The following is an 18,519-nucleotide window of genomic DNA, read 5'->3' on the forward strand; positions in this document are numbered from 1 at the left end:
CTAACAGCAGTAGGTTGATTCTGTGGTATACACACTCACCAATAACTGTGTATTTTTTTAGAGAAGCGGGTCTCTCTGAAGAACTTCACTCAGTTAACCTGTAAACTTTGACTTCTCTACAGGGGGAGAAAACTGTTCAGGCAGTGCCAGCAGGAGCAAAACCTGCTATCATCACTGCCACGAGACCCATCACAAAAATGATTGTTACACAGCCAAAAGGAATAGGGTCCACGGTCCAGCCAGCCACCAAAATCATCCCAACTAAAATTGTTTATGGTCAGCAAGGGAAAACGCAGGTACAGTGAGGACCCATTTCTGTTTTGAAATGTACCCCTAAATTTTAATGGGAAATAGATCATTTTTCACTGTGTTGCCACAACTATTGCGAGATTAATATATGCGGAATGTGTCTATGGGGAATGAGACTTAAGAAAGTTATGAGGTGGCCTTGATTCTGGCTCCTTGAGCACAGTGTTGGCATTTGTTAGCTATTCTTGGAGGCATAGAATAAGTTGAAAAGAATTATTAAGCCTGTTACATAGCTGAAATTTAAGATGTCTGGTCATGGCTCTGGAGGCCTCTTTTAAGTCTTAAAGCTAATGACTAGATCATTAAAAGTAAAGATGTGGAGACTGAACATAGGTCATGTGTCAAATGAGAGAGTTTTATTGAAGCTGTTCTATCATTGATGTATTTTCACATTTCCCCTACAGTCTTGTATTGTTGGCAGGGCTGTAGACAGAGAATCTGGCTTTTGTCTGGATGCTCCCAGTTTCAACTTTTTTCTCTGGTTGCTTTTTGTATATGAAAGTGCTAAAAGCAGGTGTAATATTTTGTGTGTCTTGAGCATTCTAGGCTACAGTGGGCTAAGGAAGAGAGGTGTTTGTCCTTACCAATGCAGTGCATGTTCCAGCTCACTTACCTAGCTTTCTCTTGTCCACATCACTGTGTCCAGCTGCGAAGAATGACTGCTTAGTGCTTTATTATGTTAAGTGCTCAAAATTACTGAGAAGTACATTCTTGTGCAGTGCCATTTACTGGGACTTCATGGTTTAACAATCAGAGTTGCTGAATTTGCAGGTAGACTGCTTTTAGCAAGCTATCAATATTGTCTAAGTCTTGTACGTAGAACTCTTTTAGTGGCACACTGTTCTCTAATTGCTCAGATCTGTTTTCATGAGTGCTCTTACTGTATGCAATCTGTCTTTCTAACCAGGTTCTCATAAAACCAAAGCCAGTGACATTTCAAGCAACAGTTGTGAGTGAACAAACTAGGCAGTTGGTAACTGAAACATTACAGCAGGCATCAAGGGTAGCGGAGACAGGAAATTCATCTCTTCCAGAAGTGAAAGAAGAACCACAAAGCTACACTGATAGCAGCTCTTCTTCTACAGAGTCCTCACAGAGCTCCCAAGGTATGCATCAGTGTTTCCTAAAATAGGAGTGGAGTTTCTCCCAAGCATGCTGATTAGTTTCACATAACTCTGTGCATCTCTTCAGCAAAGTTCTTCATCTAGTCTGCTGTCACTGAGCGTCATTGTCACTTCCCTGATGGATATATTCCTCTTGTATGAGCTATTTAATAGATACATCATTATCCTTTGTGAAAAATAGAAATGATATTTACTTTCTGGGCTCTTATACTTGGTCGTGAAGACAGTGTAGCCACCCTCCTTCAAGCTCTGATACAGATGCAGCTTCTCATGTGAAAGAATAGGATAAATAATAAATGTATTTATAAAGTAACCCTGTCTGAAGTGACCGTAGAGTGTATCATTACACTAAATAAAAGGAAATATCTCTCAGTAAAACACATTTATCAATCAGTAACCTTTTGTGTATAATACTGTAACTTTTGGTTTATACTGTCATTTTCAATAAAGTTTTTTTTTAAAAAAAGACTGAAACTTAAAAGATAGGCAGTGCAAATTCAAAATGCTGAATGCATGTTGATAAACTTGAACTATGAAAACCTTCAAGGTGAATTCATCATGCAAAGAGAGATGCTGAACTTTGATTTATCAAAGCTTTGGTGAAGAACTAAGAAATAAGATCTTAGTAACTTGATAACATCAATTGTGTTTTACTTTGGGTCACTTGTAATTAAAACTAAACAAAAGCATTGCAGTATGAGGCTTTGCATCCTATTAAAAGTTCAGAACGAAAGAATAATGGTTAATGTAGTTTAATTTTGAGCCCAACTGTTCTTTCAAGCAAGATGTTGGACAAGAGACCTCCAACCCACTTGGTTCCATGATGACTTCATGTGTCTTATGGGTTTTTTTTTGTCAACAGATTCTCAGCCTGTAGTCCACGTGATTGCTTCCAGAAGTCAAGATTGGTCAGAACATGAAATAGCTGTGGACACCAGCCCTACAATAATTTACCAGGATGTATCCAGTGAATCTCAGTCGGCTACTTCCACGATAAAAGCTTTGCTAGAACTTCAGCAGACAACAGGTGTGGAAATGCATGTGGTTGGTTAGGATTACTTCAGAGCACTGAGCTGCTATTTGCTTAAGCAGCAGTTTGTAATAAATTTTGTAATTGAAAAGTACCTACCTTAAATCAACTAGTTTTGTTTCATTTCTACACTATAAAAGCTCTTTTGAAACAATTATGTAACATGCATAATGTATTAAACTATTGCTTTTTTACTGGAGATCTGTTTTAATGCATCCTGCTTTGCTTTTCTTTGAAAGCAGTGAAGGAGAAGTTAGAATCAAAGCCAAGGCAGCCTACGATTGACTTGAGCCAAATGGCTGTCCCAATACAGATGACCCAAGAAAAGAGACACTCTCCAGAAAGCCCTTCAATTGCTGTAGTAGAATCAGAATTAGTTGCTGAATATATCACAACTGGTAAGTGACTCAAACAGTTGATTGTGATTTTGTAATTGAAGTCTTGGGACTTTATTTTGGAGTTTTCTTACAGAGGAGTTTTCTTCCACTTGTATTTTACTGTAATCCTCCAGTGAAGGAACGAGTGTTTTCTTTCACTACTAAGACTCTATGCAGAGAGGGGCAGAAAATGCATCTGCTTTTCTGGAACATACTGGAGAGTGCTTTTACTTGAAACAAATGATTCTTGCTTCAAGACATTATAATTAAGGAGACGCTCTGTCCTCTGATTAGATGGTGAGGAAACACTGCCCTTCTTGTCTTTAGGGAAAATGTCTAGTAAGAAAGAAGTAGAAAATGAAGTTACAGGAACTACACTTATTTTTTACTTCATCCATACTGGCAAAATTGTACTTGCTTACAAGCACAAAGTATGTTGTTTCGGCCAGGTGTGCTTTTGGCTTCCTAATGCAGTTCCCAGCTTCTTCATTTGCTTCATTTGATTTGAACTGCTAAATTTGCACTTCTTACAGAAATGGTTTAAACTGAAATTATATTTGAGAGACAACTCTTACCTTCTGTATTTTATTTTTTTAACACTTGAATCCTCCTATCTGGATGTCATTTTTGTCTCAGCCCATGACTCCCTTCTATTGGACAACTCTAATTATGCCATGTCTCTCTGGATGCTCTCTGCTACCTTAAGAATCCTTCTTATGAGCCAGCTTCACACATGAGGATCAAATTACTTGATTGAATTTCTTAAGTCCACATTGTTGGTCTACTTACTGTATTTGGAAAATGAAAACGTGAAAATATGCATTGAGGGAGTGAAATAAGTATGTGTCTGTAACTTCAGTGTTTGTACCGTTAAATGTCCAATCTGATTTCTTTTTATTTTTCATTTTCCTGTCCGACATTCCTTTCCTTGCTTCCGTCCCTTCTGTATTCTAAATTTAAGTTATGTGAAATTGGGGATGGAGGGGCTTATTGTTACTCTAAAATAATACTTGATGTGTCTGGCTTTGGTTTTGAATGTTTGACTCATTCTCCCTTGGATCCGATTTCAATCGAGCTCTGAAGTACAATAAATAATGTTCAGCTGCTCTCCAGTCACCAAGTCAGTCATGCTCACTGACACAGATGCCATGCATTGTGTTTGTATTCAAAGTTCTGTTTGTTACTGGGTCTTACTGCAAGAGCTGATGTAAACTAGGACCCTTTGGGGGCTGGGATGAGAGAAAGTCAGTATCTCTATAGAGACTTCGTCATATGGAGTACAAAAGCTGAAAGCTTCCCTGAACAATTAATGCTTGTAGTAGTGTTTTTTGGTAAAGCTTGAGATGATTTACAGGAATCTGCCAGGGAAATGCAGGCCGCTATGGGCTGACTGTCAGCAGTCTCTGCTATGGCACAAAACCAGTTACTTTGCTCTTACATTTTTGTCCCTTTCCCTTCACCCAGTTTAACTGCACACAAACAGGGAATGCAGGTAATTCGGAGTTTCCTTCTGTTTTAATTTCTGCTTCTCAGGATTCACCATAATCCATACAGTTGTATTTTCTGCTAGAAAATTCAGTAGTAAGATAGTCTGCAAGATGTAATTGCCTGTGGAATCTCCTGCATGCGCTTTGACCAAAGGATTAGGTGCACTTTTATCTGTATGGGAGCTGGGATTCAAAGTGTACTTCCTGGTGAGGACAAGGGAGCAGTTCATGCATCTTAGTGTCACCGTTTTCTGTCTGTCTGCAGACTCAGGAAGACAACACTGTCTTGGTTCACATTCGGAAGAATATCTACACAACCACATAGGTTAGAAACTTTACTTTTAAATGAAGCTTTGAATTGGGCAGGAACTGTTGGGGGATATCCATAATGGATCTAGCACAGCATGCAAGCTGGTATCGATATCATCCAACTCCTTTCCTGGAATGGGAAAGTAAAATTGTCATAATAATTCAAAATTTGACTTTCCTTCTAACTTTCAGCAAGGTCGCTGGTGTCTTTTAATTTTCAGTTATAGTATAACTGAATATAAACTTTGCTTTTTCTCCTCCAGTTATTCAGTATTGCATGACCAAAACGTTCATGAGAGCAAGTACTTACCTTTTGATATGGATAGGCATGGAATTTGAGTTTACATCTTATCAGTGACTGCAATATGGAATGATTGATGTTTTATTTTTTGAATTGCCAAGGGAATCATTTCTCTGTCAATCCACTCTTTAATTATGGAGCTATAACCATTGCTCCGTAACTTACGGTTGTGTCTGTTCTAACAGACCCTTGACAAGGTCTCTAATTTTAGTCTGTGATTTCTGATCAGACTTGCTTGTCTTCTGAATAATACCTGAGCATTTTCTAATGGCTAATCTTGCAAATTTAGCTTGTACTTGAGAGAGTATTTGTTGTGATTTAACCGTGATAGAAATTCAGTGAGCAGGGGTTGCTGTTCTTAATTGCAGTCAGTTGTGCAGGTGCTTTTGGCACCTGTAAAGGTGACAGAATAATTTGTGCTCTATGGTGTTGTGTAGTGTGGGTTATATAAGAAGAACCCAGCTGAAAACAGTACAAATTCCGTTTGCAAAGTTGGTGTGTTGGGAAAATGAGTCCAGAGGAGATTTGGACCAACTGTGATGACTTAGGAAATAGAGTCAAAAGCAAAGTCCCTGAGATGCTATTTTAAGAGGCTTCTCGGAATAGATCTGCACTTAAAAGTTGAAGCTGTCATACAATCAAATATATTTTGTACTCGGCTCTTTTTCACTCATGCTTTCAGCTGAAGGATGAATACAAAGCAAATAGTTGAAGTTACTGCAGTTAGTTCTGGAGAAGTGCCACTGACCTCTTTACTTTCAGTTAGTCATCGGTCCCAACCCCACCAGCAGTCATCCCAGCCCCAGAGGACTCTGCTGCAGCACGTGGCTCAGTCACAGACAGCAACGCAGACTTCTGTTGTGGTGAAATCTATCCCCGCATCCTCCACAGGCGCAATTACCCATATCATGCAGCAGGTTGTACCCTTTCTTTTGCAAACAGTCTGTAAAACAGCAGTAGGTTATGTGAATGATGCAGGAGCAGGGTTTCTTCTGAATGAGTGTGTTGCTGTCATTGGAAATGCTAAGTGTGAGGGCAAACGAGTAACTGAGTTCAGCGTTGCCTGTTTTGATGGGGGAGGATGGTGGGCTAAAAAGGAAGACTTGAGTGTTAAAAGAGGTATTCACAGTCACTGTGAAGAAGTCTTTCCTAGATTAGTTTTTGCCATCTATGTCATCTTCTTGAGAGCAACCAGGTGCTTTTTTCCATATTGTTGTGTTGTAGGGGTCAGCATTCCAGATTATATTGGCATTAAAGTAGAAAAATCAGCAACCTCAGCTGTGGAACAGGGCAGTGTTGTGTTAGGGTTATAAATCCTCTTCAAAGAACAGATTTTCACTGGTGTTTGAGTAGGCTGCTTCGTCCTGCTGAAGTCATTTAATAGCATGCTTATGCAATGGTACAGAAAGTATAGTAACATAGGTCTCTTGCTCCCTCAAAAAAATCCAATCAACTTCCATGAAATGCATGAGAAAAGCTGTAGTAAAATTTTGAGGAGAAGGAAAAGAGAATCTGTGCTGAAATGGGATGGGTAGTAGGTATAGAGAATTACAGAATCTTGGAATTGCTTGAGTTGGAAGGGATCATTAAAGGCCATCTAGTCCAAATCTCCTGCACTGAACAGGGACACTTAACAGCTCCGTCAGGTGTTCAGAGCCTCATCCAGCCTGACCTTGAGCATCACCAGGGGATGGGGTACCACCACCTCTCTGGGCATCTTTGGGAGCTGCAGCAGAAAAGATGGAAGGGATGACTAGATTTTCAAGAGGCACAGTAAGAAGTTGTGTAGATGGGCTCTGATTTTAATGAGAAGTTAGTGATTGAACCACCTCTTTGTCGCTACTCTCTCATATCTATCTGCCATGCTGATTTAATGGGTTTGAACCCTAGTGTGATGTGAGCCAGGGCTGTGTATTTTCCACTGAAGAGCAGCTAACGCAGTTAATGTTCTTGTGTGGGGGCTTGCTACCTTTCAACATGGAAACAGTAATATTAATTACATAGGTATCATGAATTTTGTGGAAGTGTATACGTGAGATGGGAGTCAGCAGTAGTAAAATCAGCTGTAGAAAGATTGAAGCATCAAAAATTATGTTTAGATTATGCTTTCTTATGAAGCATAATATATTAGATTGCTCCTTACTAACTTGCTCCAACTTCTTCTTCCTAAGGCCTTAAGCAGTCACACTGCGTTCACCAAACAGAGTGAACAGCTTGGAACCGAGGAGGGAGAAGTAGAAGAGATGGACACCTTAGATCCTCAGACTGGCCTATTCTACAGATCTGCCCTGACACAATCGCAGGCACAAAAACAGCAAAAACTGAGTCAGCCGCAGCTGGAACAGACTCAACTGCAAGTGAAAACTCTGCAATGTTTCCAGACTAAGCAGAAGCAGACAATCCACCTGCAGGCCGACCAAATCCAGCACAAACTCCCACAAATGCCCCAGCTTTCTATAAGGCATCAAAAGCTAACCCCCCTGCAGCAAGAGCAAGCACAGACCAAACCAGATGCACAGCATCCCCCCCACCACATGATGGCCAAAGAAAGGCAGCTTCCTACCTTAGTGGCGCAGCCACAGCAAACTGTAGTACAGGTGCTTGCAGTAAAAACCACGCAGCAGCTGCCCAAACTGCAACAGGCACCAACGGCACAAAAAATCTACATGCAACCCCAACCCCCCCAGAGTCAAATGCAGCTACCTGCCTCTTCAGAGAAACAGCCAGCAAGCCAGGTAACGGAATATTGATAGCATGCAAAATACACGTCGCTGTTCAAGGAAAAAAATCTAAACACCAACCCTGTCGCTGTAGCAGTGTTTTGTCCTGGCAAGAGAGAACTCCTCATTCCGCTGATCTTAATTACCCCATCAGAAGGTTGACACTAGGAAAGAGAAGCACATGTGTTATAGGGGAAAAATCCGTAGAGCTCACAAACGTGTTTTGTTGGACAGTTTTTATGAATTTCTGCCACCACCGGTGCATGGAATTTGTCCCTAATTATTTTCTTCCTTTTTTTTTTTTTTTTTTTTTTTTAGATATGACACATGATTAATTTCCGTTCCCGTAGCACTTTTTATTTCTGTGGAAATAAAGATGAATACACTGCAGTCTCCTAAGGCTCTCCATTGTACATCTTCCTTTGTAGTTTACATCTTCCTGAAGTTCAGTGGCTTTCATGTACAAGAGTAAATTCATTTTCCTTGGGAGGGGAAAATGAAACAACTAAGGAACATGGAAAAACATATGTATTTTAACTCCAGAAAAGTACAAATTCTTTGTCCCTTTCAGGAGTACATGTGAAAACAAGAGAGTTAACAAACGTCACTTGGGGATGTAAATCCCAAAGGAAAACGAGGCTGCTGTGGTATTACACTGCTACAATCCTTATCTAGCAGCCCAAAGAGCTGCGTTTCCCCAGGCTTCAATTACCTGTTGCCATCTCCTTGCTAATTCCTTTGTTAAAACACTGAGTTTCAACTGTCTTCTTAATAGCAAGTATGTTGTTTGTGCCAATACTGTCCTTGGAAATATTGATTAGATTTTCAATAATTAAAAAAAAATCTAGCTGTAATGTGAACAACAAAAATTTGATTTTCAGGTGCAGCAAGCATCCAATTATAACTCAAGGATCCACTGTTACAAAGATAACTTTTGAGGGGCATCAACCTCCTGTTTCAGAGGTAGCAGGTGGCAGTTGTGTGCCCAAACTGGCATTGCCAGTTACAGTTTCCCATGCAGGCATCCATGAAGAGAGCAGTAGCAGACATTTTGAGAATGTCTATGGTGGTGGAAGCTCAGATTGATACAAATGTAGAAACTGTGATAGTGGATCCGCAAAATCAAGGCCATGTCCAGTAGTAAACCTGCTAGCGAAGCAGAGTCGTCACCTTGTACCCAGGTGCCGAGGGTGGCTGCAGTAGGGATGACGGCAACTTCCATCCCCCAGCAACAGACATGTAAAGAATCCAGTTCAAGTCCTCCTGCTGTTGGTCCTACTATAACAGAGAGGAAACTCGATGCACAAGGAATGCCTACAACAAACCAGTTTATACACATTCAGAATGTATCACAAAAGAAAGCTGAAGAGAGTTCATCAGAAATTGTTATCCAGGTAAGAGAAGAGCAGAGCAAATAAGACAAAGATTTAGCAGAGCAAACTTGCTTTGTCTAATGTCGTGATAGCAGCTGAACAATGTTCAAGTGCTTTTTGTTTTTTGTTCAGTTTTTGCTTTTTCTACTCTTAGGCTTGCAATGGATTACTGCTCCAAAGTATGTAGCTCTTGTTAAAATGAGCTCAGGTTTCTTCAACCCCGTCATTCATGGTGTTCTCAGTGTCTTCCTTTGCTTTTCTGTTAAGAAAACAAAGCAAGTTCATCTATTCCAAAGTGCTTTACTTTGAAATGTTTCAAACATGACAATCACTGCCTACAATGGATCCATGATCTAGATTTTTTTATGCCATTTAATGAGTATAAAATGAATTTGGGCAGAAAATGAAGTAGAGGGGTTCTGCTGACTGGATGGGAAAGTTCAATAAATGAGGTCTGGATTCACAAGGAAGTTTGTAAACTGTATAAACAGTCTTTTCACTTTTAAGATAAAATGACTTTAAATCTTTAAATGCTTGGAATCGTTGCCTATTTGATGATTGATATTTTAATTGATTTTGCTATCTTAAATGTGATGTTTTGTGATGTAGCGCGTGGTCAGAGAGTCAACTGGTGAAGTATTTCAGTCATCTGAGGTCTCCTAGCGTTATATATGAATTGTTGCAGACAAGTTGGCAGTGTATCTGTTTACAGAAATGAAGTGTGGATTGAATTGGTTTTATTGTGTATCGTGTTACAGTGAAATACTTTTGATGGGGAAAACTGTGTACAGAGCATTCAAATTTTTCTTGTCACTTTGTAAACTCTTCATTGCAGCTAACTTGGCTTTTGTGCAATCCCTAGTCCTTATTTCCTTAAATAGACCAAAGGAAATTTCTATTTTCTATACCTTGAGATGTTGATTATCTTCATGGCATGCTACAGACTTTTTCAAAGACAGAACACTGCCCAGGTCTTGAATTGTGTGAAGATGTAGACTGAATTTCCAGGACTAGAAAAAGTAGAACAGCCTAGATCTGTTTTGTTTCTATAGTGCAGTGCTACTGCAGCACTGAACAGGGTCAGAGCTTGTATCACCTACAAGAAATAGAGCTATTCCATAGATCTGAATGCTCAGCTGAGAAAAATATAAGATGTTGAAGAGTATTCTCTCTTGCTTTGCATTTGGAGAGTGGTGAGTGGTGGCAATCAGTGGTTTTGCTGCAATTCTGTCACAGACCTTTAGTGAAGGTCCAAGCCCACGATCAGTGCCCTAACGAAGCATTCAAACGTCGTCTTTCACAACCTCATCTTGTGAAAGGGTCCTTTGAAGCTCTGACAAATGTTTGCAACAGGCGTTAGGTAGGAAAAATTACTCTTGGAAAACTGAATAGCCCTTTTCCATGAGTTCCTGCGCCTGCTGAGATGCCTTTGCCTGCCAAAGCTGTGCATGTTAGAACTTAAATCTTTCTCCTTTTTTTCAGACTATCCCTCGATATTCCATCCCTTGTCACTCCAGCTCCAACGTGGTAGTGGAACCCAGCGGGCTCCTGGAGCTCAACAACTTCACCAGTCAGCGTCTCGACGATGAGGAGACTGCAGTGGAGCAAGACGTGGACAGTAGCGCCGAGGATGGCACTGAGCCCAGCCCCTCTCAGAGTTCTGCTGAACAATCCTAAGGAATGGGGACGCTGGAGTGCACTTTAACCTATCTGGGGATTTGAGTATCCCAGATGCCCTTGTTTTGTGATGTCTTAGAGCACTTTGCCTATTAGAGTTGTTCATTGGACCCTTGAAGCATCAGTGTGTTTTAACAAGACAGTATTGCAAAAGCTGCATCTTAGAAATTGTTTCCAAAAGAAAAAGAGGTATAGTTACTGAGATATAGTAATCCCGTGACAGTGGAATGTACTCCTGATAACAAGCAAATCTGCAGCGAATTCTACAGCCCGTGCTATTGAAGCCCTTGCCCAGATACTGAAAGAGCTTTCATTGAAAAGGGATCTTTAATTTGCTGCGTCTTTTTGTTAGCTGCTGAGCAAAACACCATCAAAGAAGAGAATGTGTAATAAATATTTGTATTTTTAAATAGCATGTGAGAGAAACTGTCTCTGACAGTGCTGGAAAAGCCCCAGGAGTTTTGGAATTGGTTAGCTTTCTTGCACTTGTGCTCACTTAGAGTTAAGATTTTTTCATAAGCCGAAAAATATAGTTTATTTTTTTAAAATTCTTGTTGTTGAATGTTTGGAAATAAGCAAAATCACTAACTGGTAGCAGTGTGGATTTGCTCGTGGATTTTTGTTTTCATGCTTTACAGGAATTAGGGTAACGGTGTACGAGCTGTTTCTTCGTGCCATAAGCACATGAAATGCTCATCGGCTCTAGTTGATCTCTGATTATTTATTTAAAACTTAAAGTGAGTCCAAGTTGTTTAAAAAGTTCCTGTTAAACAGGCAGGTGTGTAAATTCTAGTACAAAAGGGTTGTGGGGGATGTATTTTGCTATATATCCATTTTTCAAAACTGGGGGATAAGTGGTTCCACGTCTTTAAAAGCTGAACCTCAGAGCTTAGAAGTGAGCGAAGGCTTTTAAAAAATCTGTATTTTACTCTGACATGCTGTTTTTAAAGCGACCACTTGGGGAGTTTCGATGCTGAGATCAGTAAACAGTGGTGGGTCTCTGAAATCAGCCTTATGACTTGGCTTGTTGAAGCAATACATTGGGTTTCTGTGATAGTTACAAGCCACAGAGAGGGGGGTGTGGGTTCGGATGGGATATGAGAACCAGTTTTAATACGTTCTGCTAATGAAGACAATACTTTTTTGTTTTGAAATGTATATAAAAAACACGTTTTTAACTGTTTTGTATAGATTTCATTATAAATAACTAAGCATTTTAAGACTTTGACATATCATTTAATTGTATATACATCTATCAGCCTAACTGCCCACTTTTTGGTGCTGGAGTACTACTGTAAGTAGATTTCATCCAAAGTCTAATACAGTTTTTTGCGTCAGTCTTTTTTTTAAGCTGTGATTTTACTGTTGATATTGTAGTTACGATTAAATTCAAACTAGAGTGACTCAAACAGAAAATACAAAACCTAAAACGTTGCTTTTCCTTGTCCTGAAATCCATGTATGTCAGAACGTGCAGAATCCCCTAGATGGTGCTGTTGCTTCTTCATCTAACCTCAGTTATATTTTAAAGGAAGTCCTTATGATTTTCATAAGGCGTTTTCTTCTCTGTTCTCCTCCATTGCCATTGATTCTGAATCACATTCTTATTATGGTCGGGAGATGAATTTATCAACATGCAAAAGCTTAATTTCATTTCTTTTTTGCGTTACCTTTGTGTTGGAATAGATTTCTGTTCTGCTGAATATTCAGGATGGATAAGAATTTATATGAGGTGAAACATAGCATTTGTCAAGTTAAAAGAAAAACCTTACCAGCGTGCCATTCTAAACTGTTCAGGTTGTCTAGTTGTCTGGGAGCTGTCACTCTTGAGGAATAATTCTGACCAACAAGAATGTCTTGAGTTATGATCTCAAGCCTCAAATTTTCCTCTGGCTTGGATCACGTTTTTGCTGTCTCCTGGAATCTTGTTGTGTTCGCAGCATTCCTGCCATAATCAAGATCTGAAAGGCCATAAAAAGAAAAAGCAAAGCGAGGTTTTTGTTCAGCACATTTGTGCAAAAATGTTGCCATAAGTTCTAGTTTCACATTTAGGTTCACCCAGTGGGGTGGTGGAGTCACCATCCCTGGATGTGTTCAAGAACCATGAAGATGTGGCATTGAGAGACATTGGCATTGGCATAGGAGGGTGAGTTGGGGTTGAACTTGGGGATCTCACTGGTCTTCTCCAGCCTTAATGATCCTAAGATTAAGATCCTAGCATTGGATTCTATGATCCTATGCTTTTTGCGATCAAGAAGGGAATACTAAGAAACTGCATAAGGTGAATTCACTGCTGCTAACGTATCGCATATATTGTTAAGTCCTGGTTAGATCTGATGTTTTATATTAGAGCTTTGTCTGCACCATTAGTGATGACTTTGCAGCAAAGGTATGAGCGGATCTGCAGTGACATATTTGACAGTCGCTTGAAGATAGCCGTGTCTTGAGAAACATGAAAGCTTTTAGAGCTACTCTAAGAAGCAGCTCTTTTATAGGCTGGCAAATGGGAGCGCATGGGGAGCTACGTGGGGTCATGTAAGACATTTAGAAAAAAAAAAAAGGACTGCTGAAATCAATGTGGTCAGGTTAACTTGGAGCTCCTCCTCTTCCCATTCTATCCCAAATGAGCTGCTTCAGATTCCCTTACTTAATTAATTGTTCTAGCACTTAAACTTCATAAATACCTTTAGCAATAAGAAATGTGCAAGATGAGATAACCCATTTGGCCCTTTTATTCTCTCTCTCCCTTTTTTTCCCTACAGAAGAGAATCCTGCTGTAGCCCTGCACCCATTCCTTGCAGCCTTATAAATATTGCTCAGCTCCTAAAAATAAACCATCAGCGTGTACATTAACATTTGCATATCCCTTATCACTCATAAGCTGCATCGTCCTTCCTGAAATTAATGTGGTGACTCCCCTTGGAACAGAATAAAGGTGAGCTACGATGATGATAATCTACGCTCTTAGGAGTTGGCAGCTAATTGGGTTGTAACGTAGCGAGAAGATGTGGAGGAATTGGAGAGCAAGTAAAAATGGACTTGAGTTGCTTTGAATTCAGCATTTCAGTAAATGTGCTCTGGTGGTGCATCTGGTGTGTATATGGATTTTCAAAATCTGATACAAAGTCAGGAGAAAGTACTGAAATAAAGGAGAAGTCAGGAATACTTTTAAGGATGCTTACAGTCTCAGAGGGCAGCACGTTTCCTGGAGAGGTTTAACCCTTAGGAGAAATTCATTCTTAGTCTCTGTCTTTCTACCTGTGACAAAGTGGGCTTTTGAAAATCGAGGACAAAATACAAAGCATGAAACTGCTTGGAGTTACAAATGTCATCTTACATGGGGAGAACCCTTTGAACAGATCACATGCCTAAATAGGATTAAAAGAGAAAGTCTGAGACCTCCGAAAAATCAAAGTCAGGGAAATGTGAGACTCTATGCGTGCTTTTTCCCCTGGTATATCAACATTTCCTGAGAACTAAGAAGTGTTTTGCAGACAAAGGTGGTTATGAAACCCCCATGGGCACCCTGCAAAAGTTCAATCCAGAAAGGGCTGATCGTAATTAAGATACTGAGCAAGAAAAATCACACTGCTTAGAGGCTCTCCTCTGTTGGCCATACAACCCATTCAGCGCCTTTATGGCTATACTGGGCTCAGGACTTCCTCCCTTAAGCCATTAGGAATGGTAACGAACAACTCGTGTGAAGTTTCCTTCAATGCTATGGGACTGAAGAATTTTTCCCCCATCCAAAGTCTGTCCTGAAGCCATTCTGCAATTTGTGAATCTGATCTCCTCCTGCAGCAATGTAAAATGTAGCTTAGGGTAAGTTTAGAGGTCACCATGATGAGTTTAACAAAGAGAAAGTGAGGAAAAAATTGTTTTTAAATGTGTTTGTGGATTCCGAAGCAAGAAGGAATTTGACATCAGTGGCTCTTTAACCTCATGTTGCCCAACTTGGGTGGGATTGAGGAACTTGAGCTCCTTGGGTTATCAGGGAACCCGTAGAGGGAGCAGGAATGTCTCTCATGGACGATGTATGAGAATCCAAAGAGGTTTTGTCAGTCAAGTGCCCAAAATACATATAGCATCCTCTCTGATGGAGGTTTTGTTAAAATTATGACAACTCTTAGTGTGAGAACATGTCTAATTTATTGCACTTTACAGCCAATTCCATGTCATTTATTTTAACAAACTGCTTTCCATAGCTGCTGGGCAGAACTGTCCTGGAGGCTTGTAGGACTGCAGGACTTTGGGACTTCTTTCACATCATTCTCTACCAGAAATCAACTGAAGGCTCTGAAGGCTTCTTTGCAAACTCTTTGATTGCTGCTAAGAATGTTTTTTATTGTTGTTTGTTTCAAATGCCTATGCAGAACATAACAGACTGGTTGTCTCTGTAACAGTGAGTTATGAGAGTCCTTGCCACACTGTTCTCATTGTTCTGGACACTGAATGTCTCCATAAGTGTAAACGCTTTGAAATGGATGTTGGATCAGGCTGGGCTTTTCCAGCAGATGAACTAATCCTTAAATGTTGAAGTGCTGTTTGATGCAGCAGCCCTTTTGAAAAGAAAGGCAAGCAAGATAGATTTTGCTCAATACCTCTTCAGGTCTCCGTTCTCCCAGTTCTCTTTGTTCCTGGATATCAGCTTTCCCCATCAGTTTATTTCAGACCTGTTATCTGATCTATCTGCTTTACAAGAAGATAAACTTAACCCACTTTCCAGGTGGAAAATGGGGATGCTTTGGACAATGTCCAGATGAGTTTTGAAAATATACAAGGGTGAAAGTTTGACAATCTGTTCTAGTGTTCAACCACCCTCATATGGAATTTTCTAGTATTGAGTTTGTGACCAGAGATGCATGGGTACCTCTGCCTCAGCTGGGACACCCAGAGCAGAGTGCCCAGCACCACCTCCAAGCAGCTTTTGGAGATCTCCGAGGTGGGGACCCTACAACCACCCCACACACACATTGGGTATTTATACACATGGAGAATATCACCTTTCATCTGTACTCCAAGAAACCTAAATGGAAGCCAAACTAGCAATGTAAAATACTTGGAGAAATCACTTCTGTTTCAAGTTTTCAATTACCTGGCCTAGGGCAAGGTGCACATCTTGAGACTTAAGTCTTCTTGCTTGACTGTGTGTTGATGGGAGGGTTTCAAACACATGTGATGCAACAGCCACTGCTTTCAGGGCTCTGGGAAATAAAGGCAGTAATTTGAAGCTATGGTGACCATGGACTTTCTGGAGTGTGAAAATGATACCAGCAAATTCTTTGAGACTATTTTGAGAGATGCTGGAAGAGAATTTTCCTACTGTGTGTCATGTGGAGAAGATTTGCCTCCTCCAGAACGAGGATCAGGCATCTTCTATGGGGTGGGGATGTGTCTCAAGGATTGGAAACAAGGACTTTGTTCAAGGTTATGACATTATCCAGAAATGAATTTCTCCCAGAGATGGAAGAACTCCTTTTCTTTTCTTATGTGTGTTTTGTTTTTGGTTTGTTTTGTTTTTTTTTTCCCTTCTATCTTTTTGTTTGTTTGTTTCCTGTCAAGGTTTCTTTCTTTGTTTGAACTAAATGTCACAGTGAGATGTCATAGCGAGCCCAGGCTATTTATAGTGGAAAGCAGCAGTCTCTCGACTTTCAAAGTCTCTAGCACAGAATTAAAAGCACAGCTTTTCTGGTCAGGAAATGGCAAAGGTTTGTTTTGAAATAAGAAATAAAAGCAGAGCCTTTATTATAAACAGCTCCTTTGGGGTGCTGCGAGGGAGCGAGTGCCTTTTGGGACAGCAGGACTGCATGAAGTAGCACTAATCCTGAGCCAAAATTGAAGCTTTTCTCTTGTAATTGCACTTCAATTTGTCCTGGCTGGTGAATGAAGAAGCGTTCTTCCTTCTGCAGTTCCACGTTTGGAACCTCCTCCCCTTTTATCAATTGTAAGCCTTTCTTGTGTCTATATCTGCTGAGAAACAAAAAAACAAAGCCTTTTTTTTTCCCTCTACCATCCCAGCAAAGACATGGACATGTCTTACTCTTGCAGCTGGGAATATGACTGATTGATGCTCAGTTCATTGTGTTGCTTTTGGGTGGAAATGCCCAGCAGTTGCCACCACGATAGGATGTACCACCCTGCATTGCTATCCCTACTTTGCTATTTACCCAACCTTTTGCCTCCTGCAAGACGGGCTTTCAAAAATGAGGGATCATGAAAGGGCATCCCAACCTAGAAAGGACTGAACACTAAAGGGTTTTCGGAGCATGGATGGTGATCTGTCTGTGGATGATACGAGTGCTCAGTGTTCTAATTGGGGTTGATGGGCTCTTCAATAGCTCTTAAAGAAGACTTTGCTTTCTGCATGCCTTGGTTTCCCAAGTTCTCAAAGCATGTAGAGTATATCTAGCTGTAGATGTCCCTATTCCCTGTAGGGGAGGTGAACCAGGTGACCTTGAAGAGTCCTTTCCAACTCAAACAATTCTGTGATTCCATGATATTTCCTTCTCATTCCACCCAGCTATTTTTCTTGATAAGAAGATGTAGCAATAAGATACAAAAAATCACCTTTAAACCAAATGGTCTAGCTGGATTTTTTATTTTTTTTTCCAAACTTGCACCTTTTGTTATTCAATGGGAAAACAGAGCCTATGTTTCATTTAGAGACACTTCAGTGCTGCTTTTGTAAGGAGCTAAAATAGTAACATGTGAACTCATTAGGAGAGAAGAGAAGGAAAAGTAGAACTGACCTAAATTGTGGCTAAAATCCTTCCGGGAATGAAAAGGTTTCTGTTCAATTGTTTTTCATATGCACTGTGTCTTCTGTTTTTTCCTTGGTTTGTTTTGGACATGAAATGGAAATACTGTATTGGATTGAGAAGAGGTTAAAAACAGCATGAGAACAAACCACAAGAAGTAGGAAGTAGCATGAGTTTAGTGAGAACAAAGTTTTGTAGCTCCAGGGTTCCCAGAAATAGGGATATTTGTTTTCCTTTCCGGACTCTACTTGTATATAATCCCTACATTTGGACTATGGTGACACTGGGAACTAAGAAAGCATTGTGGTGATCTCTCACTTTCTAGTATTTCTTAATACTGAAAATAGTGTCTGGAGAAGGATTGGGATGCTCAGAAATGTTTTCTTAATTGTGTTCATCTACAATTGGAGTTGTTAGCGAACACCATGTATCTTCCATGTACAGATCCATAGGTGACCACAGCATGGTTTTAGTTCTGATTTAAGGCTTTTGCTAGCCCATATGTACTAAATATTGGAAGTTTTTAGGCTGATTTCCCTGTAAAGCAGTGATTTTGATCTACGTGCCTTGAGGACATACAAACTCATTTTGTGGCTAAGATTGCACTTGCCCTCAGGGATGAACAAGTTCTCCTGCATTAGATGGGGCTGAATGGACCAAAACAACACCAAAGATCTGCAAAAACTTTTTCCAGGACAAAGAAACTGCAAACCAGAATTGTCTTATTACAAAGAGCTCAGAACAGGGCATTATTACAAATAATTATCAGATTAGACTGATGGTAGTGTACTGGATTCATAGAGAAATTTCCAGGTGCTCTGTATGTACCGTGGCACTCAGTTTCTTCTGTTCCCAGAAGTGTTAGAACACTATAGAAGAGTATTTGCAGTTGTTCTTGAAATAAAATAGGCCAAAATGCCCCCCCCCCAAGAGCTGCAGATCCTATTACAGTGAGACATGGCTAGCCCATTTTGTACCCAGATGGTTGATTTGGTGGTGGCACTCTTGTTTGCAAAGCTTACAATGGCTCTCAAAGTAAAACAAAGATATCGAAT

At 40.2% G+C, this 18,519-nt stretch overlaps 1 protein-coding gene across 9 annotated transcripts in view; it reads left to right on the top strand.

The window, feature by feature from the left end:
• The window catches only part of EMSY (EMSY transcriptional repressor, BRCA2 interacting), a 39,152-nt gene extending 27,010 nt beyond the window's left edge, over positions 1-12,142 (top strand). For 3 of the 9 annotated variants that reach the window (XM_052671047.1, XM_052671053.1, XM_052671056.1), the window contains 8 exons: positions 123-296; positions 1,217-1,415; positions 2,296-2,460; positions 2,703-2,861; positions 4,593-4,652; positions 5,700-5,854; positions 7,109-7,672; positions 10,513-12,142. In XM_052671047.1, coding sequence (XP_052527007.1) covers positions 123-296; positions 1,217-1,415; positions 2,296-2,460; positions 2,703-2,861; positions 4,593-4,652; positions 5,700-5,854; positions 7,109-7,672; positions 10,513-10,707 — 1,671 coding nt within the window. In that variant the 3' untranslated portion in view covers positions 10,708-12,142. Of the gene's footprint in view, positions 1-122; positions 297-1,216; positions 1,416-2,295; positions 2,461-2,702; positions 2,862-4,592; positions 4,653-5,699; positions 5,855-7,108; positions 7,673-7,975; positions 8,039-8,538; positions 8,904-10,512 lie in introns of those variants that run through there. The other 6 variants (XM_052671049.1, XM_052671052.1, XM_052671055.1 and 3 more) reach the window with 6 other exon arrangements.
• Positions 12,143-18,519: the final 6,377 nt, after the last annotated feature.

This window comes from Tympanuchus pallidicinctus, unplaced genomic scaffold, assembly GCF_026119805.1.
Source record: "Tympanuchus pallidicinctus isolate F22 unplaced genomic scaffold, pur_lepc_1.0 scaffold11, whole genome shotgun sequence".
Classification (NCBI taxonomy): domain Eukaryota; kingdom Metazoa; phylum Chordata; class Aves; order Galliformes; family Phasianidae; genus Tympanuchus; species Tympanuchus pallidicinctus.